This window comes from Gambusia affinis, linkage group LG17, assembly GCF_019740435.1.
Source record: "Gambusia affinis linkage group LG17, SWU_Gaff_1.0, whole genome shotgun sequence".
NCBI classification, from domain to species: domain Eukaryota; kingdom Metazoa; phylum Chordata; class Actinopteri; order Cyprinodontiformes; family Poeciliidae; genus Gambusia; species Gambusia affinis.
Genome location: NC_057884.1, coordinates 20,799,955 through 20,822,915, shown reverse-complemented (window position 1 = coordinate 20,822,915; position 22,961 = coordinate 20,799,955). Strand labels below are relative to the sequence as shown.

The 22,961-nt window shown below is 36.8% G+C and overlaps 2 protein-coding genes across 3 annotated transcripts in view; both read right to left on the bottom strand.

Moving 5' to 3' along the window:
• On the bottom strand, positions 1-6,935 carry slc31a2 (solute carrier family 31 member 2). Its single transcript, XM_044095716.1, has 4 exons — positions 6,538-6,935; positions 3,188-3,254; positions 1,617-1,839; positions 1-458 (listed from the first exon to the last, which is right to left on the bottom strand). The coding sequence occupies exons 1-4, from the start codon at positions 6,541-6,543 to the stop codon at positions 269-271; spliced, it is 486 nt and encodes a 161-aa protein (XP_043951651.1). The 5' UTR covers positions 6,544-6,935; the 3' UTR covers positions 1-268.
• Positions 6,936-7,648: 713 nt separating this feature from the next.
• arrdc1b (arrestin domain containing 1b) overlaps positions 7,649-22,961 on the bottom strand; it is a 30,173-nt gene continuing 14,860 nt past the window's right edge. For both annotated transcript variants that reach the window (XM_044095711.1, XM_044095712.1), the window contains 7 exons: positions 20,950-21,060; positions 18,076-18,126; positions 15,780-15,934; positions 14,920-15,102; positions 13,656-13,832; positions 12,041-12,497; positions 7,649-11,397 (listed from right to left, as the gene is read on the bottom strand). In XM_044095711.1, coding sequence (XP_043951646.1) covers positions 11,333-11,397; positions 12,041-12,497; positions 13,656-13,832; positions 14,920-15,102; positions 15,780-15,934; positions 18,076-18,126; positions 20,950-21,060 — 1,199 coding nt within the window. In that variant the 3' untranslated portion in view covers positions 7,649-11,332. The remainder of the gene's footprint in view (positions 11,398-12,040; positions 12,498-13,655; positions 13,833-14,919; positions 15,103-15,779; positions 15,935-18,075; positions 18,127-20,949; positions 21,061-22,961) is intronic.

The window sequence follows — 22,961 nt, the reverse complement described above, 5'->3', positions numbered from 1 at the left end:
CACACACACACACACACACACACACACACACACACACACAAACACACACACACACACACACCTCCTGACATGATATGTTTCAACATAACAGCCCATCAGCCCTGCAGGCAGACAAACCACATGATTTGTGCTCAGTCCACTCTGGCCTGATAAGCACTTCCTGGTTTCCAGGTACAGGTGAGTTTTGTATAAGTCATGGTGACGCAGCTCTCTGTCCAGATGCAGTGGAGTCCAAAGAAAGTGACTTCTCATTGTCATGTTGGCCTGTTCAGTGCCGGACCCGGCCGTACAGAGACATCTGGCCCAGCAGAGGGAAGGCGACGTAATAGCCGAGGGCGGAGCCGAGGACGACGCCCAGGAAGATCCAGACGTTGTAGGACATGACGCAGAGCATCAGCAGGTAGCCCAGCGCCACCTGCAGGACGTGGAGGAACGTCTGGATGACGTGCAGCAGCCAGCTGCAGACCAACACAGTCGTTTCATCATATTGCTAAACTGGGTCGAATCGTTACACAAACATCTACGTTTCAGCATCTCTTTGGTTCCCTTCAGTCAAGAGAAATTAATTTAAAAAAATAGTCAAAATTGTTGTTTAAGATCGTTTTGTTGTTTTACTAAGAGTGCAGATATTTGAGAGTAAACAAATGTTTAAATTAGGGCTGAAACGATTAATCAGATTAACTACAATTAATTGTGAATATTCAAATAACCATCAATTAACTGGAAAACGATTAACTGTAAACTGGAAAATAAGGATGTAAAAGTAAAATAACATTTAGAGGAATAATTAGGCCAATATATGCATACGCTTGAAATTAAGATAAAAATGTTTCACCCAAAATTTTTTCACCTGCTTCACTAAAAGGTTGCTGCATTTTAGGAAATAAAATGTTTATTTTCTTACTTAAAAATTAATTCCATTCTTCTTGTTGCATTCCTAATATTAATATAAAAAGGTTTAAGTGATTAAATAAGTAAAATAATTAGCTCTCGGTTTGGTCGAAGTGAACTCTGGTGCTTTTTGAATGTGTATGTGAACGCCAAGCGGACCAACAGCAGGACGTGGACTACAGCACAGGGAATTCTGGGTAAATACAACCCAACAAACATGCCATCTAGCGTTAGCTGGAGAAACGTCTGGGGGTTTTTTATACCAAAGACAAAAAAGAAAATCTTACAAACGCTAAAATCGGATGCTACTGCATTTTTGCTGACAGTTTGTTAAGAAGGAAGTGGACCTCAGTGGCTTCAGAGGGTTTTGTTTGATTTTCTTCTGTGATTTTTGGTGTAGCGCCCCCACAGGTGAGGAGGGGAACATGTTTTTTAAATAGTTTGGTTCATTTAACAAAGCAGTGTGTAAGAGAACAGCAGCAGCTGAAATGTAGCAAATGTTGCAACTTTGCAGAAAAGGCCTTTAAATTCCCTTAAGTTTGAATATGTATCAAATTGCTTGTTTGTGGAGAAAATCTTCATCCATAAATTTGATCCAAAGTTGTTTGTACTTGGTTTTGTCGTTGCTTTTTAAAATTGCACTACAGAACATTTGTAAATATGTTCGTTATCAATGTTTGTAATCGCTTCACTCCTACTAATGAACCTCAGAGACTCGTTCCCACCTGTTCCTGGCGCTCGGCGGCTGAAGGTCTGAGGGGGAGAGCGAGGACTCGGAGGGGCTGGCGTCCAGCGCGGAGCAGCTCTCCGTGCGGCCGGACGATGCGGCGGCGTACGCCGACGGACGGTGGGCCAGCCGGGAGCTGCTGCTCAGCCAAACCCGCCACACTTTGAGGATTTCAAAGACGACGGTCAGCAGCAGGACGACAAACACCGACAGCACCATGCCTGCAGGCGGAGAGAAAAACAGAAACCAACTCACAGGACAGCCAACAGGTCATCACCGCCAACTAAAACTGACCAAATGACAAAAACTGAAACTGAGAACGGAGATTTCAGTTAACAGAACTATACTGCGCACTTATAAAACTAACTAAAACAAAACTGTAATTATAGATATAATATCCTTAATTTTCATATTTATGAATCTACTAGGCTTTCAAGATTATGTGAAATTAAATTTTTCAAAATACAAGCAGTTTATGTCAGTTGTTGGGAGATTACAGTGCTACGCTATGCTATGCTACGCTACGCTAGTCCACAAAATGGCGACAGCAAAAGTCGAGACACAGCTCCAAACTCTGTTGCTTGTTCAACAATAAAAGATTTTATCTTTAAAAAATTATATTTCTGTTGAGAATTCAATAAACAATCACAATACAGTACTTTGAGTATTAAAGATCTAAACTATATTTAACTAATAAAACTAGCAAATACGCTCTGAAAAACTAATTAAAACAAACAAAAATTAAACTATAATGAAAAACTCTAAACTATTATAATTCTGACATATTTCAGACATTTTATTATGTTTATCTTAATCCAAAAGCAACAAAATCAAAAGGTGTTTTATTCTGACTGCTTTTGTTGTTAAACATTAAACTGAACGTTTGCAGCATCTGGTTTTTTTCTCATGTTTCTGAAACCTGCAGAGTGGGAGGAGTTTATTACTGCAACAGGCAGAAACATTTCTAAACCAGGAACTCCTCCACAGATTAAATAAAAAAACAGAAAAATGAACTTTTTAAATCGCTTCCTATGGGTTAAACAACAACACATCTAAAATATTTCTAAAATAACTCTGACAGACCAAGTTCAGCAGAATAATTTCATTAACTGGATGAATGTGTTGATTTTTATTGTTAATATGTTATAATCTGTTAAACAAATATATTTAAAAAGTATTTATGTTATCTTTTGCACTCAACCAACCAGTTTTTTTTGCTCTGAAACAAAATAAGTGTTACAAAATAACATTATGAAATAAATAAATTACTCTGCATTAAAGTAATTGATTTATTTTTGCTTCACATGGATATTTATTTATTTGGATTTGACTTGAGACCCAAATAGTTTGAGTTAAATCTAAATAAACTAAATTCAGAAAACATTTCAACAATATATCTGGTTTCCTACCAGAACCAGTCTGGACGTTTGGGGATCATTTTTAGTTTGGTAGTTTGTTTCTGTGATCTTTCATCATGTGTTCTGATCTGTGACAGTTGAACAAGAGGTTCTGGTTCTGATGGGTCGACCTGAGGTGAAAGGTCGTCAGACAGCAAGGAGCCTGACTCACCTGCAGGGCTGTGAACGTTCCAGACGTCGAACAGCAGGGTCACACTGCTCGAGGCCTCAAAGGTCATCTGATAGAAAAAAGAAAAGAACGAAAAGCTTAAATCAGTTGTTTACCTGAAATATTATTATTATTATTATTATTATTATTATTATTCCTGGTCTGTGTGGAAAGCACAGGAGCTTCATTTACTTCATATTCAAGCTGCTAAATAAGTTCCTAACAACTGGGATGCAGCCTCTGTGTGACCTGATTTCACCTGCAGACGTGACTCTGATCAGAACAAGTCAGAACGATTCAGTCCAGCTGTCATTTTGTCTGAGATCCAGACAGACGGGACCGTTTTGGGATTCTCTTTTCTGTTTCTGCAATCTACAAACACAAACAGCAGTTCCTGAAACAGTGAAGTAACTGGCAGCCTGCTCTGTGGCCGATCTCTCCCCGACTCGTCTCTTCGTCAGAGAGGCGCTTTGTCCTCTCCAGCTGCTGTGGATGTCGGACTGAGACTTTCTTTGTGTTCTGCCAGCGGCCCGGCTCGTCTCCGGTCCGTCATCAGTCCGGGTGTGAAGATCTCTGAGCAGCTGCACTCACAGCCTGACGACAACCTCTAAACTCCCAGTACTTACAGCACCAGAACCTGCAACTCCGAGGCACTTTACTGCAACTTCAAAGTTTTACTACAATTCCAGCGTTTTACTGCAGCTCCAAAGTTTTACTACAATTCCAGCGTTTTACTGCAGCTCCAAAGTTTTACTACAATTCCAGCGTTTTACTAGCCTGGTGTTGCTCTTCCTGCCATCTTTTCTGATTTCCTTTAACTTTCCCATCGTGTCAATCCAGTAAACTGAGTGTTCCCGGTGTGGCCTTAAAAATCCATCAACTTGTGTGTCAGTTAACCAATCAGAAGTTTCCGAACCCATGACATCACACTTCTGGCTTTGAAGACTTTAATAATCTAGGGCAGATTCTTTCTCTCATTATTGTGTCTTTTAGCAAATGGAATAAAACAAGAAAAGTTTGGTCTGATTTAACTCCAGAAGATGTGAAAAAATAAAATGTGTCTTTTTATTTGGTGTATGTAAACTTCTGGTTTCATCTACAATCATAATGATGAGATACGTGACTTTCAATGAACAGAGTTATGCAAGAAAGAGGAAGAACTGCATCCAAATTCATTTTAGCTTCCTCTACAACCTAAACACGTTTTCTGTTTGTTTACTAAATGTTCAAAACCTTTGAATAAATACTTAAAGCTAATAAACTTTACATAATAATAAAAATAATGAAGTGTTTCTGGGAACGCAGCAGACGTGTTTCATCAGATTATGAGTCAAGCCAAACACAAACATGAGTCGACTGGCAGGCTGATAATTAGGAGATTATCCAGATAGATGATTGAGAAAACCTGGATTTTCCATTTTTCCAGGTGAACAAAGAAAACTGAAACACAGACATGAAGTCAACCTGATAATCTGAAAGCCAATATTTTCCACAACGAAGCACATTTTAGATGTGATTGTTTTGGTTTTACATTTCAAAGCCACCTTTAAGTCACATTTCTCCAGGATTTCTGACGATTCGTCATCATTTCTCTCTGGATTTCTGCTGCTTTTCCACTCGGTTTCCCTCAGATACTCGACCGTTTCCAGAGGAATGGCCTCCATGTGTTTATTAAACCACTCAACTCCAACCTGTTGACGACTCCGGCAGGTCGGGGAACGTAAACTCACATGAACTAATGCTCACCTGAGGCTTTAATCTGCAGGTTTGTGAAGCAAATCTTACAACTTCCTTTCAAAATTTTCACATCTGGAAATGATTAACCTACAGGAAATGCAGATTTTTACTTCTAAAACCTTATTCTGTTAATAAAAAATAGATGCAGTTAAAGAACCACAGGTTCAGATTACAGCTTTCATTTCAGACGAAATGGATTCTCAACACACTGAAATGGCTTTTTACAACATTTTTTATGAGTTCAATCGTCTGTGAAGGTTTTTTTACCATCTCAAAACTAACAAATAACTAATCGACTCAAAAAAGAAAAGAAAAATCCAGATAACGATTATTATAATTTGGATTTTTATTACAAATGTATAATTTTAAAAACACAGAGGAGGAAAAGTTGGAAAATCTGATTTAGTTTTGTTCACAATCCATTTTCTTTATAATTAATCTTTAGGTGCCATGATTTATAATGTTTGACAAACGGCTAAATGTTTAAACTTTTCTATATTTCATTAATCATTCTCTAGACTTTGGCAGCTTTTTCCACTCATTCTTAATCTTGCTTTCAATCATTGTCAGAAGATTTTAACTTAAATATCTGCAACTGGGATACAAGACAAGTTTTCTACCAATTTGTTCAGTGAAAACTATTTTTTGAAATACAAAACAGCTCGACAGAAAACTGCGTTAGCATTAGCAAAAACTGAGCTAACAGTAGGAGCTTTTGTCCTTTTATGCACATTCCTCTCCTTTTAAACACACCAAGTTTTCGAATTATAGTTAATTTGGTAAATATCTTCTTCATAAAAAATGCTATTAAAAAGCAAGGATTGAAAATAAAATAAATAAAAAAAACAAAGAAATAAAGCAGCCAAAGTCCAAATAAAAAGCTACAGATTTTAAAATCTGATAGTTTTCCAAACTAAAGTATGGAGATTTCCTAAACCATTTAAAAATATATAATAATTGAGCAACTGGGTTGATTTTCAGGGATGGTAAAACAGATCTAAAGAAGATTTGATGAAGTTTTAATAAAAACTTCATCAAATCAAGAAAACTCAATTATAATTTAAAACCATAATATAGAAGTTGTTAAAGACCACAAAAGAGCAACAAATTTCGTCAAACAAAAAAACGCCCTCAAGTTTAGCGCTGTAAATCAATGATATAATGTGTAATTTTAATATAAATCAATGTAGACTTGTACTTTTCCCCTCTTTTATTAAATTAGATATTCAATAAATTTAATTATATTCTACTAAGTCCACTTTCTGAATTAAATTCCACAGTTTCTACGCTTTTGTAGGAAATATGTTTCAACAAATATTCAACAAATATCGCCAAACTGTTGAATTAGACTGATATTTAGAAAAATATGCGGCTGACTATGCATCTAAATATGTCAAGTAAAGTAGGAAAGTTGATAAGGAGAGATGTTTTATGATCTGTTTTACTTCCAGTTTTAAACAGTGAATGATTGTTAAATTTTAGATACTTTCAGCAGTTTTTTAAAACGCAAGAAAAGATTTTACACACCCTAATAAACTTATAATGGAGCATAACTTAGACAGCAACATAACTTCCTAATATGTTGGCTTTGTTTTAACTCCAGACAGAAAACCTACCTGCATGTTGACGGTGAAGCTAACAGTCCGGTTTCAGCTGGTGTTGAGTTCGGGTCCCATCAGAACTTTAGCTGTAACTCCGAGTACCGACAGGAACGGGCCACCAGCTGAACGCAGCCCAGCAATAGTCAGCACTTCTCCAATGAACAGAATCACAGCGGCGCAATGAGGGAAGGTTAAACCCGTGACATAAATAACCCCCCAAAGGCTCACGGGTAATGGAGTCTTTTACAGCCCATTAAAATGAATGTTCCTATCGGTTCAGATTTAAAACAGCTCAAAAGACGAGCTCGTATTCTGTTTTAATCGCTAAATAACGCAGTTTCTTTGCGTTAGCTCTCGGAGCTAGCGCAGGCGTTAACTTAAGCCGTTTTTTTGTTTACGACGCCATAACGTTTGCTACTGGTACCATGTGACTAACGGAAATGGCCGAGCGAAGCCGATTAGCTTCGGTGTCTTAACAGCTGATCAACTGAACTCTCGCAATCAGCCGGTAGGAAGTGGTGAGAGCGGCGGGAAAAAAGTTCCCCTCGTTGAAATTATGCGCGTCCGCCATGTTGTGAGTGGCAGATTTTCCCACTACAACTAAAAATTTGGTATCCCGATTAAAAGAAACACTAAAATCAATTAATTTTGATAAATAATTTCCTGACATGTTATTACAATAGTGTTTGTCGTGTTTAGCACTACAATAAGAACTGAACAATATGTAAATCAAAATAATAGGACTCAACTACAAAACACCAAGTTAAAGTTCACATCTTATAACATCAAATCACCTCATTTATTTTTAATTATGATAAAACTATAACTATTATTTTTGTCTTGCAAACGTATGGATATCTAATACGTTTGTATTTAAAAGTTACTTATTTTGTTGTCGTTTGTATTATGTACATGTACACTTATAAATACATCTGAATATCCCGGAAACTAGAAAATCAAAACAATTTTGCTAATCCTAACTACCCATTAAAGTTTCTTGTGTAAATAACTGATCAAAAGAGAAATACTGAATAATATTAACATTTTATGTACAACAAAAAAGTAAAAAATTGTAAAGAAATAAATACTTTTCAACACAACGCTGACTGTTTAAACTACAAAAACACATCGTGTGATTTTTATTTTTATTATTTTGTACAGTACAACCCTGATTCTGAACTGGAAACGTTACATGAACTGGTCAAGGTGCTTTTCTCAGTATATTCAAAATGCACCTGTAAACAATTTACAAGTAGAAAAATACAAAACTAGACGCCACTCATTTACATGTAAAAAAGAAAAACAAACAGCAGGTTTTCATAAAGCTATAGTACCTTTTGTTGAAATAAACAGAAGCAGGTCTGAAAGGCAGCGCATGTGTAAATAAGAGGATGTCACATTTGTTTTCTAAAATCAGAATAAACAAATTAAAGGTCCAGTGTCTCGTTGCGTTATGAGCTACATGGAGTGCAGGCCAGTAGAGATTTCCTTGTTAGAAAACAAACAGAACTGGCTCATGTTGAGTAAAATCCAGACGTTTTAAGGCATGCAGTCACATTATTACCGATACTTTAACATAATTACATTATTACAGATCTAAACCCGCTGATTTCGTCTGAAGTTGATTGCTTTAAAAAGTGAGAAAACACTCAGAAAATAAATCAGAGCAGTAGTTGTGCTTTAGATTTTCACATTTAGGGGAAGAGCGAACGATTTTAACAGGGTTCCTTCACATTTTCAATGCTTTTAAATGTGGATGTTTTATGTGACTTTAGTGCTTCAGATCAGAGTTTCTAAACCAATAAAAGCCCCAAAACTGGGAAATCTTATTTCTTATGTCTTAATATACTGATAAATAAAAGGTTTGTTGTTTCACTGTTTCAAGGTTCAAGGACGATAATCTAATTTATTACGACTGTTTCCTTATTTAGAGATAATCCTATGACAGTAATCTCGTTTTTATCGAGCGGTTATTTTTAAGATGCGACATTACAACAATTTGATGAGGTCATTATGTTAATGACCCTATTCTTTGTTGCAATATGTCATTATCTTATGTGTCCAGCTCCTTTATCTGCGTCTCACTGAAAAAACCTCAGGATTTTCATCTGAAGACAAGGAAACTTAAACCAATTTTTGTTGCAATGTTGAACTAAAGAATTAAATAAAATACATCAAATTTAGCGACATGATAATTTCCAACATCATTATCTTGAAAAAATAAGATGTCAAGTTTGTTTTAAAGTGATAACAGTTTAATTCAGTCATTATTCATTTTTCCTGAGGCAACAGTTTTATTTTATCATCTCCCAATAATAGAATCTTGAGTTTTTTGTTGAAAAAAAAACATTTTAAATTTTCATAAGATGTTTAGATATTTAAGCACAAATTCTGGAATAAACAGGATAATACAAACAAAAAAGCTGCTAGTTGTATCTGAAAATATTAATCAAGAATGTTTATTTTTGCCATTTTGACAAAAATAAACTAGTTGCTCCATTTCTATTCTTGAGTCAAAAAAACGTGACAATAAACTTGGAAATTTAGGAAAGTTCTCCTCAACATGATCAGGTCCTTTAGGTTTCCATACATCTATTGAGCACAAAAGGTCTGAAAATATAAACAGAATACTGCAAATATTATGGAAATCCAAACTTAATTCACTTTAAAACAAATTTTTGTAGTTTTCCATAATGTTTCAGGAGTGTGAAGGGGCCCAGATTGACAGCAAAGTGGTAAAAAACATCAACATTCAACATAAATAAAGAGATTTTCTCTAAAAATCACAAATAAACAATCAGTTCACTTCCTTTTCCCTCTTCTGAGCCACACGAGATAAAATATTTTTAATGTGCAAAAGAAAAACAGACATTAATTGACGCGATAAAAGATTTATAAAATCAAGTGTTGAGGGAAAAACTGCTTAACACAGAAATTAAGTAAAAAAGAATCAGTGTGGCATCTAGTTTTTATATCTTAAATCCAAACACTTCTCTCTCACACACACACACACACACCCACACACACACACACACACACTCACTCACTCACTCAAAATTTCAGAAAGTGCTGCTTTGTGCACATTTACGTTGTCGTCTACAGACTACATGAACATTAAGGCAACAGAAAAGATCCTCAGAATCGTTTTAAGATGCATTTTAGCAACAGAAGAGACTGGAAATTTAAAACTGGAGATTTAAACCGCGAGTTGAGGCGAAGCCTGTACCAGAACTGACCACCAGGGGGCGCAGTGGGATTTTCAACTAAATTATTACAGATTAAAATGGAGTTTTAGGGCTGGACTAAGATTATTATTATTTTTTTAAATTATAATAAAAAAGTTAGCATATTAGCAAAGACACAATTTTACCAGAAGAAAGTCTTAAAATTAAGAGAAAAAGTTTTTTTAATGAGGAAAAAAGATTGTCTAGTTTGTGTCGTTTCAAAGTCTTGCTGCTGGTAATAATTTGATGTTGATGGGTTATAAGATAAAATATGTCCAATTTGTAAAACCAGTATAAGTATCTAACATTTTAATATTAGATATTTAATCTGTCATCATAAAATTACTACTTCCTTCTACTAATATTAGCTAATATTTTATCTAGTAATATGAGTTTGTTTTTGTACTATTGCAACTTCTCATAATGACGACTATTCTTGTAATATTATGACTGTTCTCAAACCATGAGTTTATTTCCATCTTGCAACATTTTTATTCTGGAAATATGAGTTTATTATTAAGACTTTTTATTCTTTTATATTACAACTTTGTCTCATAACACTGAGTTTTTTCACATTACAACTTTTTATTGTATTATTTATTCTTATAATATCATGACTCAATTCTCAGATTACTTTTCTCTGGCAATATTGTTGTTTTTTCCTTTTGAATAAAAAATAAACCAACACAAGGTGGCAGTATGGAGCAAAATACTCAATTAAACTAATAAACCAACCAACCTGTTATCTTTCTAATTGGTCTCGATCAATAGCTGTATTGATTGTTTTTCCGTCACACAGAGCAGTTTGTAAACTTTTCCAGTAGAATATTTGCTAAGCCGATTGATTTGGACCAATCAATCAATCAATCGGGCGTTTTCTTTAAGCAACCGACTCGCAATATGCTGAGCAAGAAGGCAGAAATAGTTTGAAAAAGCAGCCAAATACCAAAGGATTCACAAAGTCAGACAAACTTATCCAGACCTAAAAAAAACGACAAGAAATTCTGACAGCTTGGAAAAGTTTCTTTTAAAATGAAATCACTAAAACATCCTTCAGAAAGAGTTTGGGTTGGGTTCTGAGGTTCCAGATGCAGCAGAGGGACTAGCAGATTACAAACACACCGCTGCTGCTTTGTTGATGAGCAAAACATCTGGGGGCCGAATACACGACCCTGATGTACACCCAACGCTCAGATTTGTTGCGACAGTAGAAAAGGGCCAGAGGGAAAGGTCCGAAAGCAAAAGGTCCGGGTGCTACAGTCACTCTGAAGGCATCACAGATGCAACAACTTGCAGAAATTAAAAAACTGATTTCACACTCCTCCCAGAAGAAACAGGTCCCGTCACAGAAAATCCTAAATATTGATCAGAAAATACGTTTTAGGCACAAAGTTCACCTGTTGGGTTTGATGTAACCGGCTGGGAGACGAGGCGGAAACCGAAACTCTTAGAGAAATAAGAAACGATCCTTTTTCAGCCCAAACGGACCGTCTGCAGGGCGGAGTCGTCCTCCAGAGATTTTGTGTCCGGATGGTGGGGAAAGCAGCCAGGCGGCGGCCATGACACTTCACTGTCTGCTTCTTCTTCTACTCTCCGCTGTTAAAACTAGAGTTCACGCTGCTGCAGCTCTCCTCGTACGTCGGCGGTGGTTCTGGAACACAAAGGGTCCGGAATGAGCAAACATCTCTAAAGATGGAGACATTAAAGTCAGATTACAAGAATGTAAATGTTTCAGAAATACATTTTTTTACTAGATTTAAATTTCCAGATTTCTGAAGATATCAAAAAAATGAAACCAAACAACGAATGAACTGATGAACGAAACAAAAGACAGTTAATGAATGAATGATTGAATGAATGAATGAATGGATGGATGTTTTAATAGATGGATGGATGGATGGATGATGGATGGATGTTTTAATAGATGGATGGATGGATGGATGGATGTTGGGTGGATGGATGGATGGATGGATGTTTTAATAGATGGATGGATGGATGTTGGGTGGATGGATGGATGGATGGATGTTTTAATAGATGGATGGATGGATGTTGGGTGGATGGATGGAGGAATGAATGGATGGATGGATGGATGTTTTAATAGATGGATGGATGGATGGATGGATGTTTTAATAGATGGATGGATGGATGGATGGATGGATGGATGGATGGATGGATGGATGATGGATGGATGTCCTGGTAAACCAGTTTCTTAGACTCTGAAACTATATAATCCTGTTTTAATCCCGTCAGTCGGGCTGCTGTTTGGCGCCCCCTGCTGGGCGCCGTCTCCTCACCTTGAGGAAAATCACAGCTGCTGTATTCCGGTGGCAGGATGAGTGAGCAGGATGTGGGGATTGGGTTCACGTCGCCCTCTGTGAAGAACGGTATGGTGGCTCCGGTGGACAGGCAGAAGAGCGGCGCCGTGGTGTTGGGGCGCCAGCCAGGCGGCAGCGCGGCGCCGGGGACGTGGCTAAAGGCGCTGGGCGACATGGTGACCGGCGGCCCCGACGGGTCCTGCTGCGAGTGGCTCTTAGTGGGAATCTCCTCGCTGGCGAAGCCTCCGGCGCCCAGCTCGCCATCCGGATCGTCCTCCACTGGCGGGGCGCTGGGCGTCACTCCGCTGGCACTGGGAGCCAGTGAGGAGTTGGGACTGGGACTGGTGGGGATGGAGCCGGCGGGGGACAGATTCACTGGGATGTTCCCGATGAAGATGGGCAGGACGACGACCGCTTCTGGAGACTTTAGAGACACCTGGGCCAAAAACAGCCAAACAGTTATAATGGTAACCATGGTAACACAAAAACCTTAACACATACAGATCTGTTACCACAACCAATTTTTCTAAACAAAGAAACTGTCTAGCAAATGACAATAATATTGTAATTTTGAGACCATTTTTAAAGTAATATAAAGGTAATGACAAGAGAATAAACTTTAAATTCTAAGGAACTCAAGCTAGGAGTCAAGCTAATAGCTATTGAAGCCAGGAGTCAAGCTAACAGCTACTGAAGCTAGGAGTCAAGCTAACAGCTACTGAAGCTAGGAGTCAAGCTAACAGCTACTGAAGCTAGGAGTCAAGCTAACAGCTACTGAAGCTAGGAGTCAAGCTAACAGCTACTGAAGCTAGGAGTCAAGCTAACAGCTACTGAAGCTAGGTGTCAAGCTAACAGCTACTGAAGCTAGGAGTCAAGCTAACAGCTACTGAAGCTAGGAGTCAAGCTAACAGTTACTGAAGCTAGGAGTCAAGCTAACAGTTACTGAAGCTAGGAGTCAAGCTAATAGCTATTGAAGCCAGGAGTCAAGCTAATAGCTATTGAAGCCAGGAGTCAAGCTAATAGCTACTGAAGCTAGCAGTAAAGCTAATAGCTACTGAAGCTAGCAGTAAAGCTAATAGCTACTGAAGCTAGCAGTAAAGCTAACAGCTACTGAAGCTAGCAGTAAAGCAGATGGGTCCATTGAAACATTTGCACTTTTCCTCCTCTGAGAATCTGAGCAGTTGAGATCAAATGTTACCAATTGGTTTAATAAACTGTAGTTAGATGTTTTTTTAAAACTTAAACAATAAAGTGAGCAGCAAATTTTAAAATTTAAACTATGAGCTACATTATTAGTCTCATAAAATCCCAAGAAAATAAATGAAAGTTTGCTGTTTAAATGTGATAAAATGAGAAAACGTTAATAGAGTACTAACATTACTAATCACACTTATTCAACAGAAACAGACACCAGTCTGGAGGAGGGTTATAAATGTAGGATATTAATAATTCAGTAGTTTATATCCAGAGTGGATCAATACTGTATGAAAGGATATTAGCAATCATGTAGACAGTCGTGGTTCTCTGTAAAAATGTGAAAAACAGATTTTTTACCACAAACCATAAGAAGATCCACAGACAGACCCATAATTACCTGAACGAAATAATCGATGTCAATAAGGCGGCAGCAGGAAAGCGCTGACTGAGGAAGAGGAGGGACGATGATCTGCTCCCTCCACTCGGCGTGTTTTCCGGCCTTCACTCCGGCTCCCTCCACCTCCGCGATGGTCCGCAGGTCGAAGACCGGCCGCTTGGTCCGATACGTCACTTTCTGCAGGGAGGAACACGGGAAGCTGCATGTGGATCCAAACGAAAAACTAACCAGCGTTCCTTACGCAACGATTAATCATGATTAATCGTGATTAATCAATAACTGTCTGTTAATTTAGCAATCGTTCACGGGACTATTCAGTGTCATAAAAGGTTCTCTGCTGAAAGAGCAACATATTCAGAGAAATAATTCAGCCAAAACTACAAAAAATATAAACATTTTGCATTTAATTTGAAATTTTTTTTTTATCTTCCCTACAAATGAACAAGCATTCACCACAGGACAGCTGTTATTTCATTTAAGGTAATAAAATCCTTGTTTTCTTATTTAATTAACAGGGATTTAATTACTGCCATATTTACATTTTTACATATTTTAAATTTTGTATAAATTCAGCTAAAATAGTTGAATGACAAATCTACAGAATGATCAATTAATCGCCAGAATATTCAATATTAAAAATTCAATTATTTCAATTAGTCATTGAAATAATTGTCAACTAATTATTGATCAATTAATCATTAACTGGAAAATACGGTCTCAATAAAGTCCTAAACCAAAAACTGTACATTATATATACATTTAACATAAAAACGATATGTATATATTTATTTTCTTCAAATTATCAAGTGTTTATTAAAGAAATGCTGTTGAATAAAATCTTTGTTTTTAGTTTAATTATTTGCATATTTGCATTTTCATTTATTCTAAATATAGTATAAATTAATATTAGGTGGTCAAATAAAAAATCTGAACACTATACCAATTTTTTATTCCGATTAATTGATTAATTGTCAGAATAATTGATTATTTCTTTCAAATCAGAATATTTGACCGAATAAAGGTGTGAAATTTAACTGAATGTTCAGATTTGTCCTGGATAAAACCTGCAGATCAAACTCTCTGATTTTGACACAAGTATGAACAGCTTTTATTATTAAAGCCGTTTCCATGGAAATATTAAGAGTTTTGTGATTTTATCAGTTCAAATCAAGTGGAAAAAAATAAATTAAAAAAATCCAGATTTTAAAAACAGTAAATCTCCCACAACGTCCAGCAGGTCCTGGAGGCTCCCAGGCTCCCGTACCTGCACCAGGCTGGCCAGGACGTATCCGGTGTCCTTGCCGGACTTGTTGTGGATCTCCGTGGAGAGTTTGATGACCTGGCCGGGGACGTAGCCCCGCAGGTCGCTGCGGGTCTTCAGCATCAGCGTCCCCGTCCTCACCAGCAGGTAGCTGAACTTCTTCGTCGTCACGGCGCAGCTCTGCTGCTGCAGAGGGAAATGTGGATTTTTAAAGTGGATGAGAGCTGAACCTCTTTCCTGGTGAGAGTCACTGACGAAGCTACGATGGATAGAAAGTACACCTGGGTTTGTGTTTAAATATTGGCAAAACAACTGCAGGGGTTTCCAAACTGTGGCTTGAGGGCCGTTTACGGCCCACAGACTGATATTCTATGGCCCCCCAAAGCCTTTTACAGATCATTTTAGTTTTAATTGAGGATAAACATAAAGTTAGCGACAACACAAGATATTCCTGTTTTAACATCCAGCCTTTTTGCTGTTTTAAAGTAACTTTTCTCTAAACTTTAGTCTGCATTTATTTTATTCATTAAGCATATATACAGAAAATGTTTTCTGAGGAAAAGTGAATCAAATCCTGTTTTAAACTGGATACTTTGAGGCAAACATACAAAATTACATTTCAGGATTTCATCCACACATTGTTTAGAAACTGGATCACTTCCAGTCTAGATGTTTTGTTTAGTTGTGTGTTCTACTCACTGCTTCTGCGTTTATGTCTCTTTTTCCCCCAATAGGACTTTTGACAGAGCGTTAAACTTCTTTCCTATATTCTGGGTATTTTGTTATTAATTTTACTTCTTTTTTTTTACGTGCCCTGAAAGGACATCTGTAGAGAATCTACGTTGTGAAAGTTAAACCCTCACATCGATGTCGGGGACCTCGTTGAGGTTGAACATGTTGAGGACGTAGAAGAGCCGCTGGGCTTTGTAGTCCTTGGAGAAGCGCGGCGTGTCGATGGTGGTTCTCACGCGATAAGCGACTTTCCCAAACGGTCCTTCGAACGACGTGGGTATGGCGACTAAAAGATCAAACAAAACAAGAAATAAAATGATCAGGCGTGACTTTCCCAACATAAACAGACACGGCTGAAAAACTTATCACAATATAAAAGTTTCATATCAATAATTATTATTTAAATATTCAATATATTTAATGTGTTAACAGGTTTTAAATATTCAAACATTTAATATGCTGGTTATTTTTGAGGCACAGTGGTGAGACATGAAACTGCTGCTGCGCAAGTCACTCAGCAGGTTGTTGCTAGGCAACCAAAGCGTGAGTGAGTTGCTAGGCAACCAAAGAGTGCGAGTCAGTTGATTCCACCAACCAAGCTTAGCTAGGCTAGCCATGAGAGGTTGAAAATAAAATTACAAGAATAAAACTACAAATTGAAGAGAATAAATTCATAATATTACAGAAAATGTTGTAGAATAATGAAAATATAATCATACAAGAATAAAGCAGAAATAACAATAAAAATAGGAAAATAAAGTCAAAATGATACAAAATGAAGTAATAAAAATATGTGAATAAAGTCAGAAAATCATGTGAATAAAGTCGAAATAATACCAAAATAAAGTAATAAAATCATGTGAATAAAGTGATAGCATCACAAGAACAAAGTAAATATTATGAGAATATAGTGATACAAGAATAAAGTCACAAATATGAGAGTAAAGTCAAAATATTTCAAGAATAATGTTGTAATATCATAACTTTATTCTTGTCAATTTATCATTTTTATTTTCTTCTATCGTCTTTTAACACCACAAAATATTTAAATTAAAGTCCATATCGCCTGTCTTCTTGTATTTAGTCCTGATCTCAGCTAAAAGATAAAACCCAACAGTTGCAGGCATGTTGCTTTGCCAGCAGGGGGCAGTACGAGCCAATTTAACCTCTCCATGAAGACCTTCGTGTGATTTCCTTCTGACTGGGGGTTTCTGAGGAGGGGAGGATGGAGACCAATTACCCAGAGTGAAGGATGAAGGACTAAAAATAAAATGGCCGCCCCCCTGTTGAGTTTGAGCCGAATCCTGCATGAGAGAGGAAACACCAGACAGACTCAAGATGGCGCCATCAGCGCCGCTGGGCTTCCTGCTTCACTGCCAGCAGCTTTAAACCGAATTCATGAGAAACTTTCAGGTTAAGATGTGAAGTTTTAAAAACTCACAGATCTAAATCATGGACGCTCTTAAAGGGCCGGTCCTACCAGAACGTATTAACGTTGAATAAATGCTAATAAATTCTTAAAATTAAATTATATTGACCATCTGTTCACCATCTTTGTTTTTGTGATTATTTGGATTAGAAATTAAAGTGTTTTTGGTTCTCATTTAGAAATATTTGCATTATTTCTGCTTATGTTTGACGGTAAATGTGACTTTTTACTCCTCGACGTTCAGGTCATGGACAATAATTTGACACCAATTAAAGCTGATGCAGCTGTTTATGATGTTTTTCATCATTTTGGCCAAAACAGTCCAGAAATTTGTTGATTTTGTGTGAATTTCCACAAATATTTACAAAAAACGGCAAAAAACTAAGTAATGAAATCTGGCAGTAAATAGATGAAAATGCATTTAATTTGATTGATAAAATAATATTTAAGCACACCGTTATCTGGACGGTTTTATTTATACAACCCTCTAGAGGGGTGGTGTCCAATGTGTGGCCTGCGGGCCATTTGTGGTCCATGAAATGATTTTGTTCGGCCCCTGACTGCAAGTCAGGAATGATAAAAATTTGGCCGACAAAATAGAAAATAACTTATGATATGGAAATAATATCATAAATAATATGGAAATAGTTTTTTTTAAGAAACCTATTTAATGTCTAAAAACAGATCTAATAAAAATTGTGTTTATTATTCAGAACGTAAAACTAAAAAGAAAAAGAAACTTATTTTTGAACCGTTTTTACTAGATTTTGTTGCCTGTTTAAGTTTATTTTAAGTTTGCCAGTTTAGAGGGGCCACATGTAAACACTTCAGCGGGCCGGATTCGGCCCCCGCGCCTCGAGTTTGGCAACTTGAAGCGTGCGCTAAAGATTAGCTAAACGTTGTCGTGAGGTTATCAGCTGCTGCTGTGTGTTTGTTTCTGTGACGTCGCTGTTGGTCTGATAACGCCGTGGGAACTGAAAGGTGCGGCTGAGACTCACCTGGAAGGACGAACTGAAAGGAGAAGCTGTGTTCGCCTGGAGCCAGGGTTCCTGAGAGGGAGCAAAGGTCAAAGGTCACAACCCGGAGAGTTATAAACGACTAGAGAGTTTAGAGAGAGAGACTGAGGAAGAAAAAGTACAAACTGAAGGAAGGAAAGAAGCAAGGAAGGAAGGAAGGAAGGAAGCAAGAAAGGAAAAAAGGAAGGAAGAACATTTAAGCAGTGAGATAAAGAAAAAAAGTTAGAGAATATAAAATGTTTTTACTCCCAGATTCAAACTACTGAATATGTACTACAGATCTTCCCCTACAGCAGTAAACCTCTCCTCCCCTCCCCCACTTATTGCTATGAGCAAAAACGAAACGCGTCCTGCTGCTGCCTTCTTTCTATTCAAGCAGATAATTATAAACTACCTTCACATTTTACACACTTTAATAATTATGTTGTTTATTACCAGTTAATTTATAACATAAGGATCAATAAATAGGTGTGTGTGGGTGTGTGTGTGTGTGTGTGTGTCAGACACACACACCTTCACTGATTAATTCTCCAGAGGAGCTGACGGCCTAATTAAATCCTTGCAGACAGAAACAAGTCTCGCCTGGTTAGAGACGGGAGTTTTTCCATTAATCTGATCTGCATCATGTTTACTGTTAGGAAGCAGCGAAACTTTAAACTAAACGTTTCAGCGAACAAGTAAAACCACGGAAAAGAAGAAGAAAGAGAAAAAGAAACAAACGCAGGGAAACAAAAACAAAAACATAAAGAAAGAAAAGAATAAATAGAGAAAGAAACGAAGAAAAAGAGCCAGAAAAGTAAATATTGGATAAATATGTAGCAGGAATATAAATGAACTCAGTCAGACTTTAGAAAGGCTTGTTGTGAATATTTCTTCTTGAATTGTTTTCTAAAAACAAATAAATTACAAATGACAGAAAATATTTTCAAACCGTGGCTTTTAATTCAATAAAGCTTTTTGTGAGTGCGTTATATGAATATTAGCACCAGGCTACGAGAATTACTGCTTAATTACGAGAATTTAGCAGTTTTACCATAAAATACCAGGAAACATTTTTAATGGTAAAAATTTTTAAAATGGAAATCTCAAGATCCAATATGCTCTAATTTTGCGCAAATGCATAAAAAAATGTATAAATGAACGTGGCCTTACTTGAGAAAGCATTTACTGGGGCACTAGCCCAGGGCTACAAGTATTTGGGGTTGCCCAGAAAATGTTTTTTAAAATGTTTTATGTATACTGTGAATGTTCATATTAGAATTATGAACTCATTTAAAATGTGGCCTTTTATTAAAATATTGCTTGATTTTTTATTAATTGTAACTAAACTCAAATATTTGGAAATGATCTTTTTTGGACCAAAACAGAGTCGTCTGTCGTACATTTTAAAGACACCAACCATCAATTTGTATCTGTAAATGTGTAGCTGAGCCTATTAGTATTCTGTAATTTGCATGAGTAAATTATTTATTTATTTATTTTCATTTTATTAAAATGTTTTGGGACAAGGCACCAAACTGGCTCCAGCCCACAAGCCCTTCTTTTTCTAAATCCGGCCCTGGATATGGATGCAGCAGGTCTAAAGATAAAGTTTGTTCCTATTGACTGGTGGAGAAACTAAATAATCTTTTTCTGGTTTCCATTAACAGAGAAGAGTGACAGGATGAGGAGCGGACGCCGACGTCTTCCCTCGTCTAACCGTCGAGCGACTGTGGCATTCCACATTTTCAGTCGCCCAGAGCGCGCTCCTCTTGCCTTTTTTCTGAGACTGTGTGTGTCCTGATCCTCCTTCACACTTCCTGTGTCGCCCTCCGACGCTGAACTGCCCATTTTTGGGAAAGAATAGAAAACAGAGCAACCGGAAAGATAAAGGGAAGCTCAGAAAGTGGGAGCGAGAGCTTTGAATTATGTATATCTTCCTCTCTCTGAAGCGTGTTCTCTAGTCTTGACAGGTTGATTAAGATCTATTGCTGTGAATCACAGCTATCACATTTGTCTCGTCTTTCATAGAAGTCTTTTCTTCACACGAAGCTAAAGTGCCAAAAATAGCCTTCCTACCAGAGGGTGGCCAGCTGAAACATTAACAGAAGTGTTCGCTAAAGATCAAACCGTAACAGAAAAAAGCTGCGGTTTGCTGAAGTTTAACTAGCAACAGCAGCTAGCTGCTAGTTAAACGAAAACTCCAGGTAATAACCAAATGCTAGCTATTAATAACAACTCAAGCTAAGATTTAACAAAGAGAAAAGGTACGAGTCAACCCAAAAGCTAATAAAGCTAACAGGTATTGATGCTAGGAGTCCAGCCAAATGCTACTAAAGCTAGGAGCCAATCTAACAGCTACTGAAACTGGGAATCAAGATACCTAGTTAAGCTAGGAGTCAAACTAAAAGAAGCTCAAGCTAGGAGTCAAAATAAGAGCTAGTCATGCTACGTGTTAAACAAACAGCTAGTCAAGCTAAGTGTCAAACAGTTAGTTAAGCTAGGAGTTAAGCTAACAGCTACTCAAGCTAGGCGTTAAACTAAAAGCTATTCATGCTAGGAATAAAGCTAACGGTAGTATTTTTAGCAGCTCCAATCTTTTTGCCTGAAGGTTTATCTTTAGGATTTGTTTTTACCAAATGTCAGGCATCAGGGCAATAAAATTTTTTTATTTTTCTCCTATAAACTTTCCCAAAAATTCTCTATCCTGCAGCTACGTGGCGTTTAGCGGTGCAGAGCTCCCATCCAATAATACAGCTTTCAGTGTTTTCTAATAGAGGTAATAAGATTGTTAACCTTTTATACATTATATAATTAGTAATTTGAAAAAAAGGGACTAAATTCAACTTGAACCTGGTCTGTATTTTCAGTAATTACCTTTATCGGCCACAGACAGCATGCTGTTCAGGTAGTGCTCCTCCAGACTCCAGGAGGAGTCGTTCATTTTGTTGGAGATGCCGCATGAGCCCAGACAGTTCACCTTGATGGCTGCGGAAAGGGAAGGACAGCAAGCGTCACTCTGATGTCGCTACATGTCTGCTCACATTTACACTGCAAAAAACTACTCATTATTCATTTCAATAAATGTGTCTGGATATGAAAAGGGTTGAAACTGCTACAGCTTTAATTAATTAATCAATCACATGGTTAATTAAAACAAACTCAATAATTAGTATTTTCTTGATTTATTGTTTTTCTCTTTTCTCCATTTCTACCAAAAACTGGATGACAAAAGTTATCAAGCTTTTTTTTTTGTTTACAGAGACTTCATCATTTATTTGTTGTTTATTTATTTTGGATATTTAATATGTCTTCCAGTTCCAGTGTTAAATATTCATCAAAATTAAAGTTTATTGATCTTTGAGAATGTGTTCTTGCATTATTATATCAACATAAAAAATTATCTCAAAACAACAATATAATTTATCGCAATAACAATTTATCGTCCAGCAAGATTTGTTATTGTGAGAGGCCTATTCAAATCAAATAAATGTTAAAGTCAGACCAACGCAGTATTAAATAAAAAGCTTTCATTTAGGGAAAAAACATCTCTCCAAACACACACAAAAAAATATGCACAGAAATATAAAGTTAGCACCTATAACTTCAATAATAATTTGATGTTATCTATGTTTTAGACCTCAGGGGTCAAACTCAAGGCGCGGGGGCCAAATCTGGCCCGCCATAGCTTTTTATGAGGCCCTCTAAACTCCAAATTACATCAATAAGGTCTTTTAGTTTTTCACAAATCTGCAAAATTCACACAAAATCTACAAATTTCCCCCCAAAAATTCTGATTTTAATGCAGATTTTCTCAAAATTGATCAAAAACATCAAATCCGTAACTAATACGGTGAGTGATGAAGAGTCGCATTTTGCATCATACATTAGTGTAAAAAATCCTTACAAACATTTCTAAATATCATTTGGATTGCATAAAGAAATCCTAAATAATCACAAAATCCCATAGGAACAGCTATTTATTGATATTTGAACAGTTTAATTGGTTTTATCTCTACTTTCTGGCACAATTAAAGAACAAAATGAAACCCCTGCTTTAGACCATAATTCATTAATAATTAACTGTTATAAATAATTTTTTTAAAAGCCTGTGATAGCAGGAATCACCAGCTTTCTTTGAGTTTTGATAGAAAAAGAGAAAAGTGAAAAACAACAAATCAGACAATTGGAAATTATTGATTTCTTTTTAATTAATTATGCGATTAATAGATTTATTGCTCATTGTGAAAGGCCAAGCGAAATCAGAGCAACAATAAACCCAAATGTGAATCTTAAAGACTCATTTTATCCTTTAGTGTTTGCATCCTGTCCGGCAGCAGGAGCCAGAAAACGGAGCGTCAGAAATGCGCCTGCAGAGGGAACCACTTCCTGTTTGTCCGCCCTCGTCTCTGAGGAAACGACAACTGATAACAGACAAACCCAACCGCCGGGAGATGAGGGGGGAAGATGGCGCAGACGCAGCGTTATCTCCTCACAGAGACACAGACAACAACGCAGCAGCTATTCACCACATTGTTTCACATTCAGGTCCTTTATTCTGTTTGGCTCTGGACACATTTTCCTCTCCGGTGACGTATTTAACAGTATTTGTTTGTAAATTTGCTCTAAATTCTGTTATAAATTGATTTGTATCATGATTATACGCTATAAAATAGATTATTTTGATACAAAACACTTAATTTTACTGATTAATCAAGTCTTTTTAGTCTTTGTTCCAGGCCAATAGTTTCTGTATTTAATAATCGTTTTGGATACTTTTTCCACTCTAAAGAATTAAAGTCATTTTTCTGTAAACGACTAAAAACTTGCTTTAAATTCTATTATAAATTGATTTTTATTATGATTATAATCAGAGTTGGGTGGTAACT

What these genes read in the sequence shown, in the direction of transcription:
- slc31a2 (XM_044095716.1), bottom strand. An exon ending in GAACGTTCACAGCCCTGCAG is followed by an intron (nt 1,840 to 3,187) that starts GTGAGTCAGGCT and finishes CTCCGCCTGCAG; the next exon opens with GCATGGTGCTGTCGGTGTTT. An exon ending in CCGCCGAGCGCCAGGAACAG is followed by an intron (nt 459 to 1,616) that starts GTGGGAACGAGT and finishes GTTGGTCTGCAG; the next exon opens with CTGGCTGCTGCACGTCATCC.